Source organism: Electrona antarctica (assembly GCF_951216825.1).
Source record: "Electrona antarctica genome assembly, contig: scaffold_26, whole genome shotgun sequence".
Lineage (NCBI taxonomy): Eukaryota > Metazoa > Chordata > Actinopteri > Myctophiformes > Myctophidae > Electrona > Electrona antarctica.
In genome coordinates this window covers 1,573,796-1,591,144 of record NW_027636995.1, presented here as the reverse complement: position 1 = coordinate 1,591,144, position 17,349 = coordinate 1,573,796, and the positions used below count along the sequence as shown (strand labels likewise).

General features: G+C 43.3%; 1 protein-coding gene across 1 annotated transcript in view; it reads right to left on the bottom strand.

Annotated features, from left to right (window-relative positions):
- The window catches only part of LOC306919558 (kinesin-like protein KIF19), a gene marked incomplete at both ends in the record, with an annotated part of 56,941 nt that overhangs the window by 14,717 nt on the left and 24,875 nt on the right, over positions 1-17,349 (bottom strand). The window contains 5 exons of the mRNA XM_079532320.1: positions 1,166-1,322; positions 3,805-3,927; positions 6,709-6,855; positions 9,573-9,767; positions 10,883-11,008. Of these exons, the coding sequence (XP_079388446.1) occupies positions 1,166-1,322; positions 3,805-3,927; positions 6,709-6,855; positions 9,573-9,767; positions 10,883-11,008 (748 nt within the window). The remainder of the gene's footprint in view (positions 1-1,165; positions 1,323-3,804; positions 3,928-6,708; positions 6,856-9,572; positions 9,768-10,882; positions 11,009-17,349) is intronic.

The following is a 17,349-nucleotide window of genomic DNA, read 5'->3' as shown; positions in this document are numbered from 1 at the left end:
TACACTAAATGGAAAGGAGACTTAATCAGCATTGGTAACACCTGTGAACGATGTAACATTACACTACTACCGTATTGATATGTCAAAATGGCTGGCCGTGGAAACAACAGGTCAATTAGTGACCCCAGCGAGCGCTGCAGAGTAGCGGTGGAATCAAAAACGGTGTGACCTCGAGTCGAGGTACATAATTAAATACCATGTATAGCTGCAAGCCTGCCTAGCCTGGCTAATAAGCCAGACGCGAATAGTCTGTCTTATTAGCCTGCAGGCTAAAACCTGCCAGCCCTCTGACTGAGAGAAATGACGGAGGTCAGGGACTCTGGAGCAGGGCCTCTCTAAAGTGGTCGCCGTGACGACCACTTTAGTCCAGTCCAGTGGTGCCTCAGAGTACTGTGCTCATTAATTCATATTTGGAACGTATAAACGTGACTTCAGTTTAACCACTTAAAACCTCTATACTTAAGTAAGACGGACCAGTAACCTCCTAGCCAAAAAATAGATGATCTACAAGCTCAAAACGTGTCACCTTGTGAGCTTGTAGATCGGCTATTTTTTAGGGTGAATGTTACCCCCAGAATAGGGATGCTGGGGATCAAGTGGTTAAATGTCTGAAGTATGAAGATATTTTCAAATATGTCATAATGGAAACTATACAATTAAGTTTTACTCGTGGCGCATATTTTATGTGGGAAGATTTACATTTTACACATTTACATATACCGTAATATGATATAAATGTAAATAAAGTAACAATGTAATTCAGGTGGTGCATTGTATGAAAAGGTTATTAAAGCAGCTGAGACAAAAAGGTTTGAGAACAACCATTGTTCTAAATCAATGGTTCTCAAACATTTTCATGTCAAGGACCCCCAAATATATCCCTATATGTATTTATGCTGTATGGCCACGGAAGAGACAATTTGTGTAAAAAATAAAATCTAAATCTAAATCATTCCAACACGCACGCACACACAGCACCACTCAGTTCAGACATATGTCTGATTTTGTTTTAATAGCCAGCAGTGTATAAACCGAATGGTTAAAATGATCGTTTCCCCGGACCCCACACTTTGAGAACCACCAACGCTCTAGATATCTAGAGTTCATTGAGGTTTTTCGGCTGACAAGGCGGGACAAGAAGTCGTCCGGTCCGGACGTCACTCACCCTGGACATGGCGGATGTCGGCTTTCTCCGAGTTGCCCTGGCGACCCGCCTGGTCGGCGATCTTCTTCTTGAGCCGGTGGATCTCACTGCGAAGGTCTGAGATGATGCTGGTGTACTGGGCTATGTGGTAGGAGACGTTGATCAGGTTCCTCTTCACCTGAGGAGGAGGAGGAGGAGGAAGATTAAAGGTCTGAGATGATGCTGGTGTACTGGGCTATGTGGTAGGAGACGTTGATCAGGTTCCTCTTCACCTGAGGAGGAGGAGGAGGAGGAAGATTAAAGGTCTGAGATGATGCTGGTGTACTGGGCTATGTGGTAGGAGACGTTGATCAGGTTCCTCTTCACCTGAGGAGGAGGAGGAGGAGGAAGATTAAAGGTCTGAGATGATGCTGGTGTACTGGGCTATGTGGTAGGAGACGTTGATCAGGTTCCTCTTCACCTGAGGAGGAGGAGGAGGAGGAGGAAGATTAAAGGTCTGAGATGATGCTGGTGTACTGGGCTATGTGGTAGGAGACGTTGATCAGGTTCCTCTTCACCTGAGGAGGAGGAGGAGGAGGAAGATTAAAGGTCTGAGATGATGCTGGTGTACTGGGCTATGTGGTAGGAGACGTTGATCAGGTTCCTCTTCACCTGAGGAAGAGGAGGAGGAGGAAGAGGAGTAAAGGTCTGAGATGATGCTGGTGTACTGGGCTATGTGGTAGGAGACGTTGATCAGGTTCCTCTTCACCTGAGGAGGAGGAGGAGGAGGTGGACGAGTAAAGGTCTGAGATGATGCTGGTGTAGCCATAGATGTAAGGACGGGAACCCCCTTTTGGTGTTTTTAAGCATTATTTTATATTTTAGCTTTTGAAAAATAGCAGATCTACAAGCTCGCAGCGCAGCACCGAGTGCCCCGCTACGAGTGCCCCGCTACGAGCTTGTAGATAAAGAAATCTTAAAAATGCAAATCTTTGAATGTATATTCGTTCAGAGCGAACGTTTATAACTCAAATCTTTGCTTCTGGCAGCAGAGGTCCATGGAACAACATATTTTCAGATGGGGGTCGGCGGCCAATTACATATCATTTCTGGGGTCCTTGAGATGAATTATTTGAGAACTACCAACATAGAAATATGGGTTTTTCAGAAAACTGTTAGGATTTAGAAGACATTTTTAGAATCTGATCTCAGGTCAAAATGGGTTAAAAAATAATAATAGATGCCTCATTGGCCGCTGCAGTTCGTTGGAGCCATGTGTGTGCAGGAGGGGTGCAGCAGTGCGCAGGAAGTGCTGAAGGCGCGCTGCGTCGCTGCCCAAGTGACGTCACTCATGCATGTGACTCCTCCATGTCTCTCGCTGCCACTCAAGTGACTACTGGCCAATCACAGCGCCTCTTTTCCGGGACATACGTTGGGCTCGCAGAAGCTTGACAAGCTTCCGCTCATGCTTTTCCGCTATGCTTCACAAGGAATCTCGGGAAAATGTTGCCCCCTCTAGGGCATTCACTTCTAGTCATTTTTACTAGTTGACTAGTTGCCTAGTTTACTAGTCGACTAGTTGTTTAACTACCTATTATGTAAAAAATAAAATAAATTAAAAAAATAAACTTTTTTTTTTTTTTTTTTGGGGGGGAAATAAATATTTGTACATTGAACAACTGTGTACATGGTGACTATAACTAAAATCTACCTGATCTTGAGGCTTACAAAATCGGGGGGGAAAAAAAAGATTTATGCCCTAATGCTTAGTGCCCTAGCCCCCTCTCGAGAACACACACCCCAGATCCGGAAGAGGCGTCTACCTTGTATATGTCTATGGTTGTACTGAGCTATGTGGTAGCTTGTAGGCTATAGGACACGTTGGTCAGGTTGGGAGGGGTGAAGTACAAGTACATTTACTGTGCATTTACAAGTACTGTGCTTAAAAGAGAAGTCCACAGTAGCCGTTTTCGTACCTTAATCTGATGTTATTGTATCCCAGAACCGAGTGGTATGGAACATTTTCATAACTCAATCCTAAACCCACCGCAGCTGCAAGCGTGCCAGGTGGGGTTTTGCGGTAAATCGCTTACTTTGGTCGCCCAAAAAAATAATTCGTTTTTAGAGGTATAATTAGAGGTATCATACTGGTATGCTGCTGTCTCACCCGTGTGCGGATCAGTGTTGTTTTTGTCGACTAAAACTAAGACGAAAAATGTCCGTCGACTGCCTTTTTTCACTGACGAAAACTAAATGGAAACTAAATGAAAACTAAGCTATGGTGACTAAAACTAAGTATATTGACAATTTCGTCAACACATAAAAACTAGACTAAAGATGTTAGGAAGGGACTAGTGGACAAGAGATCCAGTATGAGTCATTTTACACTTGGTTACACTCGCGCTGCGACGCGTTGTGAGCTTGTAGATCGGCTATTTTCAGCAAGTGTAAAATCTGTCATTTCGACGGCATCAAGACCCGCCGAAATACATTTTAGTCGACTAAATCAACTGTAGATTTAAACTAAAACTAGACTAACACTAAAACATTCCAGGTGACTAAAATGTGACTAAAACTAACTAACTAACTATTTCAGAGACTATGACTAAAATTAAAATCAAAATGTGCTGTCAAAAACAACACTGGTGCGGATGCTTTTGGTTGGCATGCTGTCGTCTCACCCGTGTGCGGATACTCTTGGCACGGTCGGCGTACGTCAGGGTGTTCCGGGACTCCTCGAACGACAGGGAGGCGGGGCTTATGTGGGCGATCATCACCGTGCGGCTGTTCCCTCCCAGCGAGTCCTATAATAGAATGACAGAACGTTACATTGATTGATTGATTGATTGATTGAAAAATGTATTAACAGTTTGCAGAATTACAGTACATTTCAAGCACAAACTCAATACAAAGGCTGTTAACTGTGAGTGGACGACCCAATTAAGCATTACACTTGTTTCCAATAGGGTCCACAATGTTCAATTCATCAAAAACATTTAGAGACGTACAAATAGACACTTCTATATAGACAAAGGACAGAACAGGAATTCATCATAGAATATGATATAGGCTTGCAGCAACGGAAGCAAAACAAACTAAATCTGCTTTTAACCACTTTCAACCTTATTTGGGGCATTTGATTACAGGTGAAATCAGGGCTGATCAAATGAATGTCACGATTATTATTACAAATGTTTGCCTTGATTATGATGAATGAATGCTCTTGAAAAAAAACTAACAAATAACAGGCAAAAATGGACGATTTATTTACAATCTCGCTATATTTTTGCTCTCGTCGCACGCCACCACTGTGTAACAAAGTATAATACACAAGTTATGTGGTTAATATCCAGTGTTGGGCATCGTTACTTTAGAAAGTAACGTCGTTAGGTTACTGGATTACTGCCCATAAAAATAATCCCTTACCGTTACAAATTACCTTCTGAGAAAAGTAAAAGGTTAGATTATTTTCCGTTATTTTCCGTTACCCGACAATTAAAACCCATTTTTTAATGCTTGCGCAAGTTGGTTACATTGTATTAGGCTACTGCCTACCGTCATTGCGCCGCATTATCACGGCCCGGTTAAAAACGAGAATGATACACACCATGAACTGACCATAGACAATATCCCCTTTACAGCTCTCTCTTTATTAATGAATATAATTTGCCACAATCGGCACGTAGGACTGGACAGAAAGAGAGTGCAGAGAGTACACTACAATATGCCATACTAGGCTGTTGCGCTGCGCTCTGATGCCCTCTCCACACCGCGCGCCGTGGCGCATGAACAATAACAACAATCCACGTGGACCCACGACGACCCACGTATGAATTAGATAGTTTATATGCAATGGCACGGCGGCCATCCTTGCAGGCAGTGACAGTAACAGAATGAGAATCCTGTAGGCAGTAACCTGTTCATTTTGGGGGGGCAACAACAACAGCCTGTTGTTGATGATGAATGATACTATGAAACTTAACAATTCATTAACTAGTACTCACCTAATGACGCCGCCACGGAGGATATACCATGTTAAACGTAATTCCAAAGTGTTTAGCCTACATTGTTTAAGTCATAGACGCATGCGGTTTTCATGAGCTTTGGCTAAAAGCATGTTGTTGTTGTTATTATTCCACTACCACCCGGCACTTCTAGTCGACTAGACTGTCATGGCAGCTGGCTACAACCGAAACAACTTCAAAATAAAAGCTACTTGTAACAATACTTTTATTTCTTAAGTGAACTACAGGATGTAGTAGACGCAGGATGTATAGTACATGGTATAGTGGGCTTGGAAGGATAACTCACACAGAAGGCAGGAGAAATAGACTCCGCGGGCAGTCGGGGCTTTATTATTTTTTAAATCTTGCCAACAAAATGAAAAGGGACACATTATAGTAACGGGATTACTTTTTTGGAAATGTAACTAGGTAACTAACTACTAAATTGCAAAACTAAGTAGTTACTTTATTCCGTTACCAATGAAAGTAGTCCGTTACATAACGCCGTTATTAATAGCGCCGTTACACCCAACACTGTTAATATCAGACTAACCTCTAGGAGCAGGGTTAAGCCCAACCCTAGTGGTTAATGTCAACCCTAGTGGTTAATATCAGACTATCCTCAGGTTAAGCCCAATAACCCTAGACGAAATCTGAATAGCAGAGCTTTTCTGTAACTGTATTTATACATTTTTACTTATGTTTATACATCACAGTACAATTTCATTTTCACATCAATATTCACATCAATGATTGAAACAAAACAAAACAAAACAAAACAAACAATAGTCCGGCAGCCAATAGGCTTCTTTTGTTTAACCCATTTTGGGCGGGAACCCCTTTTGGTGTTAGCATTATGTTATGCTTTAGCTATTGAAAAATGGCAGATCTACAAGCTCAAGATCTACAAGCTTGTAGGTCTGCTATTTTTGAAAAATCGTGAAAATATTTATTTCAGAAAATTTAGAAGATTTTTTTATTTATTTTGAGGTCAGGCCTAAATGGGTTAAAGTGCAAAATAATACATTGCAAGCATTCGTTTTGCACAAAAAAAAACACTCCTTGGGCTAAAAACGGCCATAGCCAGAGAATCACGAAAAACCCCTAGTTTGACATATGTCACATTATGCTACATAAAGCAACATTTAATTTTGCCTTTATATAGGACGTTAACCGTATGGTCACATACCGTTAATAAAAACACTATAAAAAATGTGCTCAATTGCTCAGTGGATTCATGAAATAAAACTTTCCCACTTTCCCACTCCACAACCCCGGCTGTCGGACTACCAGAATGGTTTCCTTAACCCATTTTGGCCTGACGTCGAAATTAAAAAAAAAGTCTTCTGAAAGAATACATATTCAAAGATTTGTGCCGCATTTTCACGATTTTTAAAAAATAGCAGACCTACAAGCTCGTAGCGCGCCACTCGGTGGCGCGCTACGAGCTTGTAGATCTGCTTTTTTCAATAGCTAAAGTATAACATAATGCTATAGTTAAAACACCAAAAGGGGTTCCCGCCCAGAAGGCGTTAATGGACGTCTACTGTAGGGCGTGGTTAGTGGTTGGTGTGTCCCTACCTTGAGCAGCCGTGTCAGCTTGCTGTCTCTGTAGTTGACATACTTGTTGCTGTTCTTGTCGCTCAGAGCGTTTATGCAGTTGCCCAGCGCCAGGAGAGAGCGGTTGATGTGGGCCCCTTCCTTTAGCCTCTGACCCCTGTTCTGAGTCTGACACACACACACGCACACGCGCACACACACACACACACACACAGAGAGAGGGAAACAAAGAGAGACCCTTAATATGACAGCTGTGGTCAGTCAGAGAAGACCGAACCGACGCCAATAAATGTGGTCCAAAAAGGAAGAAGACAAGACCAAAAAGCTCCAGCATATACCAACTAACAATGCAAAACAACAACAAAAGGTTCACAATAAACAAACCTAGATTTATTTTTTTTGTCATTCTACATTATTGCCAACAGGTTCTTTAAGCAAAACATCTCCGCGACCATGAAAACGACGCTTCCATCCATGTCCAGCAGATGGCACTGCACACTGCCTTTAAACCTCTGTAGCTCTCTGCACTCTCTTCACTCCAGCCAACAACAGCAGTGTCTTTCAATTAAAGGGAAACGCGCCATCTCTCCAAGGCGTCTATCATTCATTCCTCTTCATGAGTCATGAAGGGTGACCAGATGTCCCTCTTTGCGTGGGACAGTCCCTCATTTCCAAGACTTTTCAGGCGTCCCACATATTGAGACCCTGTCCCACATTGTGACTGGCAGGCAATTGCATCAGTGTTCAAATGCCCTAATATTTAGTCCCCTAATCGTTGGCCTTCTGTTGTAAAGCTCTCTCATTGTCTCTTCCTGCAGCAAGATGTGTTTTTAAGCCTGTTAAAATAGCATAAAAATAAAAATAAAGCATGATTTTAAAACAAAATGTGAGACACCAAAGGAGTTTATAATTATAAATGATAGCCATAGGCCTATGGTCGAATATGACATCAAGGCATTTAATAGCAACTCAAGTAGTAAGTTGCTAACCCGGTAGGCTACCTCAGTATCGCTTGTGTGGGACAAGTGGGATGGGGGGACGTATTGTCCCACACAAGCGATACTTCTGCCCCTCAAATGAACAGTTTGGATCTGGTCTCCCTAAAGTGACAGAGAGAAATGTCCCCCCGGCCGGACCTCGAGTGTTAATAAAACAAACCCCTGCTGTCTGCTCTGCTCTCTCTTCAAAATGGAGGCCGTATTCTCTAGTCTCTCTCTCCATACGCATCAATGGAAGAGCGTGGCTGGTTAACCTTTCAGCCATGTCTCCATGGGAAAATGAGCAGCGGACAACAAAGTACCCCCCCCCCCCCCCCTCAGTACTCCATACTCCATGGTGAAACATTACTCAACAACGTTAAAACCCATTCCAGGCGGGAACCCCTTTTGGTGTTTTAAGCATTATGTTATACTTTAGCTATTGAAAAATAGCAGATCTACAAGCTCATAGCGCGGCACCGAGTGCCGCGCTATGAGCTTGTAGATCTGCTATTTTTGAAAAATCGTGTAAATGTGGCGCATATCTTTGAATATATGTTCTTTCAGAGTGACCGTTTTTAACTCAAAGTCTTAGCTTCTAGGGGGGGGGGGGTTCTTGAATTGTTGGTGTTCTGGACATGAAATAGTTTGAGAACGACATAGGAATGTGATGTATGATGATAAGAGCGCCCCTCACTTCACACAAGTGTGATTTTATTTTAAACTCACCACAATGATGAAATAGCTATCAGAGTAACGTTTTTCCCCCTTTTTTCACCAGAAGAGTGTTTTTCCTTTGTTGCATGTTTTGAGTCCCCAACCAACTTTTTGGGACTTCTGAGCACTCCAGACGCTTTTTATTTTTACTGGATTATTTATGTATTTGGAATGAAACTTAATTTAGTTTTTGTCATATTTTAGTCACCTGGAATGTTTTAGTGTTAAGTCTAGTTTTAGTCGACTAAATATCATGAGATTTTAATAGTCGACTAAATCTGCAGTTAATTTAGTCGACTAAAATGTATTTCGGCGGGCCTTGATGCCGTCGTAATGGCTCATTTTACACACCGGTCTACAAGGTCACAACGCGTCGCCTATTTTCAGCATGCAACCAAGTGTAAAATAAATGAATACTGCACTAGTCCCTTCCTAACATTTTAGTCTAGTTTTTATCTGTTGACGAAATTGTCAATACATTTAGTCTTAGTTTTAGTCATCATATAGCTTAGTTTCCATTTAGTTTCCATTTAGTTTTCGTCAGTGAAAAAAGGGTAGTCGACGAACATTTTCCGTCTTAGCTTTAGTCGACAAAAACAACACTGCTCTCAAACTGTATAGGCCATGTGGGCCTGAAAAGGAATGTATGAGGACATCATCTTCGCTCACGTCACACAAGTGTGATTTTTGAGGGGCACACACACACACACACACACACACACACACACACACACACACACACACACACACACACACACACACACACACACATCTAGTCATCATAGCTTAGTTTTTATTCAGTTTATGTATTTTTATTTATTTAGCTTTCGTCAGTGAAAAAACCAACATTTTTCGTCATAGTTTTAGCCGCAAGTACGCGCACAGGCACATGCGCGCACACACACACACACACACACACACACACACACACACACACACACACACACACACAGGTCTAAATGGGTTAAGGCAGAGCAGGTCTCAGTACAGCAGGGTTCATTTACAAGAGCGCCTGGAAAGGTGTGTGTCTGACATTTACACACACACACACACACACACACACACACACACACACACACACACACACACACACACACACACACACACACACACACACACACACACACACACACACACACACACACACACACACACACACACACAGTCACACAGACAGACAGACAGACAGACCTGTGCGGCTCGTTCGGACCCGGCCAGGTCGATCATGAAGAGGCGAGCGAAGCGGACCTCGTGCGTCAGGTCGGGGCAGCGGGCCTGCTGCCTGACGGCCACCTGCAGCACGGCGTGGGAGCGCGACGACGTCTGGTTGGCCGCCGTGGGCTCCTGGGTGCGCTGCTTGTTGCCTTTCATCAGCAGCTCCATGATCTGTTCGTTCGTTACAATGGTAAATGGTTGCATTTGTAACAATTAGGCATGTAACGATTCACTCAACCCACGATACGATTCGTATCACGATATGAGGTTCACGATACGATTTTTCACGATATTAAAAAAATATATACATTTTAAAGAAAAATTACCGTTTTTTTTATTTTATATAATTTATCTTCCCCCCTGAGATTTTTTATTTAACTACATTGCAAAAAAAGTAGCATTACTTTTGACAGTGCAGAAACATAATTGAAATGTTTTTTGTTTTGAAAATCGTTTTTTTAATTTCAATGAATCGATTCATATCGTCGGGATTAATATCGCTATATATCGATATACGATATATCGTTACATGCCTAGTAATAATAGCGCCTTTTATCCGAGGCACTTTACATATAGATGTTCACACACACACATTCACACACCTTTACATAGATTGTGCGTTGCATTCACCCATTCACACACACACACACACACACACACACACACACACACACACACACACACACACACACACACACACACTCACACACACACATTCACACACCTTTACATAGATTGTGCGTTACATTCACCCATTCACACACCTTCACATAGATTTTGCATTGCATTCACCAATTCACACACACACACACACACACATTCACACACCTTCACATAGATTTTGCATTGCATTCACCAATTCACACACACACACACACACACACACACACACACACACACACACACACACACACACACACACACACACACACACACACACACACACACACACACACACACATTCACACACCTTTACATAGATTGTGCGTTACATTCGCCCATTCACACACCTTTACATAGATTGTGCGTTACATTCACCCATTCACACACCTTTACATAGATTGTGCGTTACATTCACCCATTCACACACCTTTACATAGATTGTGCGTTACATTCGCCCATTCACACACCTTTACATAGATTGTGCATTGCATTCACCCTTTCACACACACACACACACACGTTCACACACCTTTACATAGATTGTGCGTTACATTCGCCCATTCACACACACTGATCCACCGCCGCCACATAAACACAACATGCACGGCGGCACGGCGTCTCACCTCGCGTGCGTTGACGGTGGACACCTCGGTGATCCCGGCCACCTGGATCACTCCCTTGGAGTCCTCTCTGAGGTCCAGGAAGCCGGAGGACGGGTTCAGCAGGTCCCGGATCATCTCGTTGTAGATCTGATGAGAGGCGTGGGGGGACACGGGGAGAGAGAATGAGAGGCGTGGGGGACACGGGAGAGAGAATGAGAGGCGTGGGGACACGGGGAGAGAGACGAGACAGATCATAGTCTCACAGAGCCAGAGACAACTAAACTATAGTCAAAGACTTGAGATTAGTTTTTCTTCCATAGTGAAAATAGTCGATCTACAAGCACTCTGCCTTAATTGTGTGCTTATACTAACGTAAATCGAGTAAATGTACTTAGTTACTATTTCCACCCCAGTGTTTTCCCTCTCGTTAAGGCAGTCAGGTCTCAGTACAGCAGGGTTCATTTACAAGAGCGCCTGGAAAGGGTGCTACTGTGTGTCTGACATTTACACTTACAAACACGCACGCACGCACGCACGCACGCACGCTGTATTACTATAATTGCGAGGACATGAACATTTTAGGACGGTGCGGTGGTGTTATTTTATTTTTTATCCCTTACCCTGAAGCCGAAAATAGTCGATCTACAAGCTCACACAACGTGAGCAACATGACGTGTTGTGAGCTTGTTGCTTGTAGATCGGCTATTTCCAACGTATGTGCAAAGCGCTGGTCAGATCAGGTACAGTGACCATAACCCTTAACCTGCAATCTATGCCAAACCCCGGAATATCTCGCGTTTATTGCTTAAACCCTCCTTTGCCAGACCCGAGAAATCGGGTTTCTTTAATGTCTCTTAATCCATAATTAATAGTATTTTATTTACCGTCTATAGCCACCGAAAGGTCAGATGTTGTCATCGCATATATCACCAAATCTCGACACACACACACACACACACACACACACACACACACACACACACACACACACACACACACACACACACACACACACACACACACACACACACACACACACACACACACACACGCAATCTTTAGCATCTTTAGGGCTCAGATTGAGATGGAGGACGATGTTTAGAGCTTAATCAAACTTTAATCCGACCTCGCGATTAATAAACTAATATTTACATGGGCAGAACACGGCCCCATTGGGCCAGTGGGGCAGTGGTCCAGGGGCCCTTGGCTCTCAGGGGCCCTTCAAGGAAGCTGGATTGCGCAGAACTGGGTTTGAGGCCCTGAAATTGGCCATTGATTTAGTTAAATTTAGGTAAAAAAGATGATAAAAACACGGAAAAACACAAAATGTCCATGCTCTCGCGCGCTATGGGGGCCCCATAAACATTACCGGCCCAGGGGCCCTCATGGGGGTTAATCCGTCCCTGCCCGGAGTGAAGCTATATGAAATGGAAGGTTATCACTTCCGGTTCACCGAGCGAATTCACGACTCTCTAAAGTCGTCTCATTTCCGTGCGTTAAGCTGGCACTGGCTGAGTGGAGCCATCTGGAGGCGTGGAGGCATGTATTCGGTTAAACCTAGAAACTCTAACCAGAATCTTGTCCTAATCGCAAAGCCTGACTATATAAAACAATATTTGTTTAACCATAAAACAACTGTTTCTCTTGTAAGCACCAGGAAATTGTCTAACAAAGTCTGTTTCTCTAAGTCTAACACACACACACACACACACACACACACACACACACACACACACACACACACACACACACACACACACACACACACACACACACACACACACACACACACACACACAGACCTTTTCACGATGTGCAGTGTTGTGTGTGTGCACGCTCGCACGCACGTGAGTGCACGAGCGGCGCGCGCACAAGTAAAGTCAACACGTTGTTGTGTATCGTATCTTTGCATCATCTGCGCGCCGTGCCATTCGTGTGTGCATACGTGCGCTAGCTGTGGTCTGTGGAGATTGCGCACGTGAAAGTGGGTGCAATTGAACGGAGAAAAGGGAAGCAGATGTGTGCATTGTTAGGCCAGGCCGTAAAGTCTTATTTAACCTCTCCGTGCTTTAGGGGGGGGGGGGGGGGGGCACTCCCTGGTAACCACACACACACACACACACACACACACACACACACGCACGCACGCACGCACGCAAGCACGCACGCACGCACGCGTACGCTCGCACACAGTGGAAGGAAGGTACATTTACATGGGTATACTGTACTTAAGTGCAAATTAGAACTACTTTCTTTTTTTACTGTACTGTACTGTATACTTTATACTTGTATTCCTCCACCGCATCTCAGCTATCATACTTTTTACTTCATGTCATTTGGCTTAACGACACAGAAACAGGGGGTACAAAATAAATAGAACTACAAACTATTGTATCTCTTTTTTGTTTGTCATTTTTAACCCTAATGGTCCGTGTGCACTGGGAGCTGCACATGGAGAGAGCTCAGAGAGGCTATATTTAATGACTTTTAAAAAAACAAATAAAAGAAGAACTTTAGAATCGATTCTTAAAATGACCAGCCATGCAGTCTCTGCCCCCTCAGCTTCTGCCAACAGTGGCACCAAAAGCCACAGACACTACACACACTGGGCATTCTACACGTCATTAGTTAGAGAAAATTAGCAAAATGTGTGGCAAATCTGCAAAAGAAAATGCTTACCACTAGCTTTTGTCACAGATGTGTTCATAAAGGTGTCTACTATAACATATACATTTGTTCCAACCCGACTCCCTTGGGAAACTTTGTGACAGCTGCTGAAAGTTGGGGTACCATTAACAACCTTTAAGTAGCATGTGACGTGTCAAATTAGAGGTTTTTCATGATGCCAATCATTCGTTTTACACAAAAAACACTCCTTGGGCAAAATTCGGCCATAGCCACTTGCCCTAATGTGTCCAAATGTGATGACCTCATCACATTTGTGATTCAATTAAATTCAATTAAATTTTATTAAAGTGTCAAATCACAACAAGTTGTCTCAAGACACTTTACAACCAACAAAGATCCACCCAGAGCAAGCAATATTGCGACAATGGTAACGAAAAACTCCCCTTTAGGAAGAAACGTCAGGCAGAACCCGACTCTAGGGTGGGCGGCGATCTGCCTCGACCGTGTCGGGGGAGAGGGGGGGGGGGGGGGGGATTAGAGACTCCGGAGAGGGATTCCCCGGATGTTGGGTCGTTAGTGGCAGGCCTTACTGGAGCCTTACTGGAGCCTATACAGTGTATATTACTGCTGGGAGACAAACCCACACAAACAATGTACAACTATGGTATTTAGCTATGGTATTTAACTATGGTATTGATGACGGCTATGGGCATTTTTATAGGCCAAGGAGTATTTTTTGTGCAAAACTAATGCTTGCAATGGATTCAGAATCATGAAAAGCCCCTAGTTTGACACGTCACATGCTACTTAAAGTATAATGAAAAATGGAAATGTTTGCCTTATATTGGTTGTTAATGGTACCCCATCTTTCAGCAGCTGTCACAAAGTTTCCCAAGGGAGTTGGGTTGGAACAAATTTACATGTGATTGTAGACACCTTTATGAACACATCTGTGAAGAAAGCTAGTGGTAAGCATCTTTTTTTTGCCACACATTTCTCTAATTTTTCCTGTACAGTACATGTAGGCGTTTCATCACAGAGAAAGAAGAAGAGCACTTTAATTGTGGTCGTTTTTTCCTCACAAAACGTTGATAGCATTTTCACGCTATACACGTTCCCCGAGGCCTCCTCCTCCTCCTCTCCTCCGGTCCATAATGTCTCTCTCTCTCTCTCTCTCTGCAGGCTTTTCTTTGTCTCTCTAATGTTCTGCCTGTCAATCTCTCAAGATGTTTACTTTGAATAGAGATATGAGTCACGTCATCGTGTCCCTTCTGTTCATCGTGTGCTCTAGCTGCCATAATCACATTGACGTCTTTGTGTTTGTCGTTGGAACAGAATGTCATGTTCAGTCAGTGCCCTCGTCGAGTCTCACTCACTTTCTGTTTAGCGGGCCGTGATGCCGTCGTAATGGCTGATTTGACACTTGCTGAAAATAGTCGATCTACAAGCTCAGTTGCGATGCGTTGTGAGCTTGTAGATCGACTATCCTCAGCATGCAACCAAGTGTAAAATGACATGTGCTTTTACTTATACTGGATCTCTTGTCAACTAGTCCCTTCATATACATTTTACTCCAGTTTTTATTTGTTGACGAAATTGTCAACGTATAGTTTCAGTAATCATAGCTTAGTTTTCATTCAGTTTCCATTTAGTTTTCGTCAGTGAAAATACCATGACGAACATGATCTCGTCATAGTATTAGTCGACCAGATCAACACTGGTTCGAACCGATACTAACAGATCACATGGTGTTTCAAGGTGAGGTCCGCGGACCACCAGGGGTACCTTTCCAAGGACTAGAGGAGCGAGCGCTAGTTTCAAACTATAGCGCTGCGGAATTCAACGCCGGCTCCCTAATGGTTCACCAACCTCCGCTCCAAATGAACGGGGTCCGGGCTGGACTGGGGACAAAAATTCGGCCCGGTCATTTCCGCGTGATAGCAGAGACTCTACCGCCTGCACTCCGTCGAGGCACACACAAACAAACAAGCCCTAATACCACCACTTTTACAGAACGACATAAATGATACAAACCAACAGACAACTATACACAACCCTTTGTAGAGGGTTTATTTGTCACTCACTGATACAGGTACAGTGAAATTATCATGATGGCACTGGCAGAATGGCAGCACGCCCGGACCTTTCCTATTGGCCTGCCTGCCTGTTTGTTTTTAGTGGTGCAAACCACTCCAACAACTGGCTTTGTACCCGTGTTTGTTCGTACCAAAAAAATCACACCCGTGTGAACTGAGTGGTGTAAGGTTTTATATAGCATGATCAGCTGTGGTCTGACGTAATGTCTGACGTAATGAAATAAGGTAAGGTATTATGTAGCCTGATCAGCTCTGATCTGACGTAATGAAATCACACCCGGATGTGATTTCACAACTGGCTTTTTCTGTGCAGAGAAAATGACCATGGTTGCTACGGTCATCCAGTTCACCCGGGTGTGATTTAATTACGTCAGAAATTATTTTGAACATAGCAACCATGCTCATTTTTTTCTGCACACAAAAGCCAGTTGTAGGAGTGGTTTACACCACTCAAAAATGAGCATGGTTGCTAACCATAGCGAGCATGGTTGCTATGGTTAGTATGTGACGTCACTGACTGAATTCATGCGGAGAGCACTTATGACACAGATGCTTTCCTGGTTCTAATGTACAGTAACAATAAATGTGTAGTTGCACCACTCAGTTCACACGGGTGTGATTTTTTTTATCATTGCGGCCCCCTACGGTCGTGGCCCACCGGGAATATGCCCGGTACGTCCTGTGGCCAGTCCAGCGCTGACTACGGGGTCCATTTGGTTCCATTTGTTACACTCTCAGAGATGTACACTCTCTCGCCTGACTGTGCCCTATAGCTGCTTGCCCCAATATACCGGGGCAAAGAAGGCTGGCAGCCAAGGCAAACATTGTAAACATTAGACGAGTCCACACAGGCAGCCAACACACACACGTCACGCTCACGCGTGCACATGAGAGTGCGCATGCACACACGCACACACGCACACGCGCACACACACACACAGTCGCACGCATGTACACAGTGTCTTATCAGCTCTCCACTATCTCATCTCATACTGAAACCCTGCCCAACAACGGACACCGCTTCTCATACAGCAGAGGGTGGAATAAGTACTTAAGTAAAAGTACCTCTCTCTAATTATATATAATATAATTATAATATATATAATGTTACTGGAGTAAATGTACTACAGCATTGGCATCAAAATACAAAAAGTTAAATAATGGTCTTAATGGTCCAAAAGCTGTCAAAATCATTAATATACCATTTCACAAGTGTTTTCCAAAATCTGTCAAAATTATTCAAAAATAGCCAATCTACAAGCACAGAAAGCATTGGCGATATAGCCGATTTTCACCAGACAAATCATAGAATAGGGCTTAATTGGTTACTGGTATGTTTTGCAATACTAATCTAAATCTTAAAAGTAACTAGCAACTATAGGTTTTCAAATAATCGTAGTTAAGTTAAAAGGTAATGGAAAAATGGAAAACAATCCAAAGTAAATCAAAATCTCCTAAAACCTTTACTTTAACCCATTTTGACCTGAGATCAGATTCTAAAAATGTCTTCTACATCCTGGCAGTTTTCTGAAAAAGCTATGTTTCTATGTCAGTCGTTCCTTGTGAGCCGTGGGTGCAGTTTTATAACTTCAGACAAGCTTTCAAACCATAGATCAGTTGTTGGATAGAGAGAGATACAGTAGTAGATGGACGATAAACCATCGTAAATTACAAAACACAGCAGAACAGTTTGAACTGAACTGAAGCTTGGTGTGCATGTGCGTGTGTGTGAGAGAGAGAGAGTTAACTAGAAAAAGTGCCCTT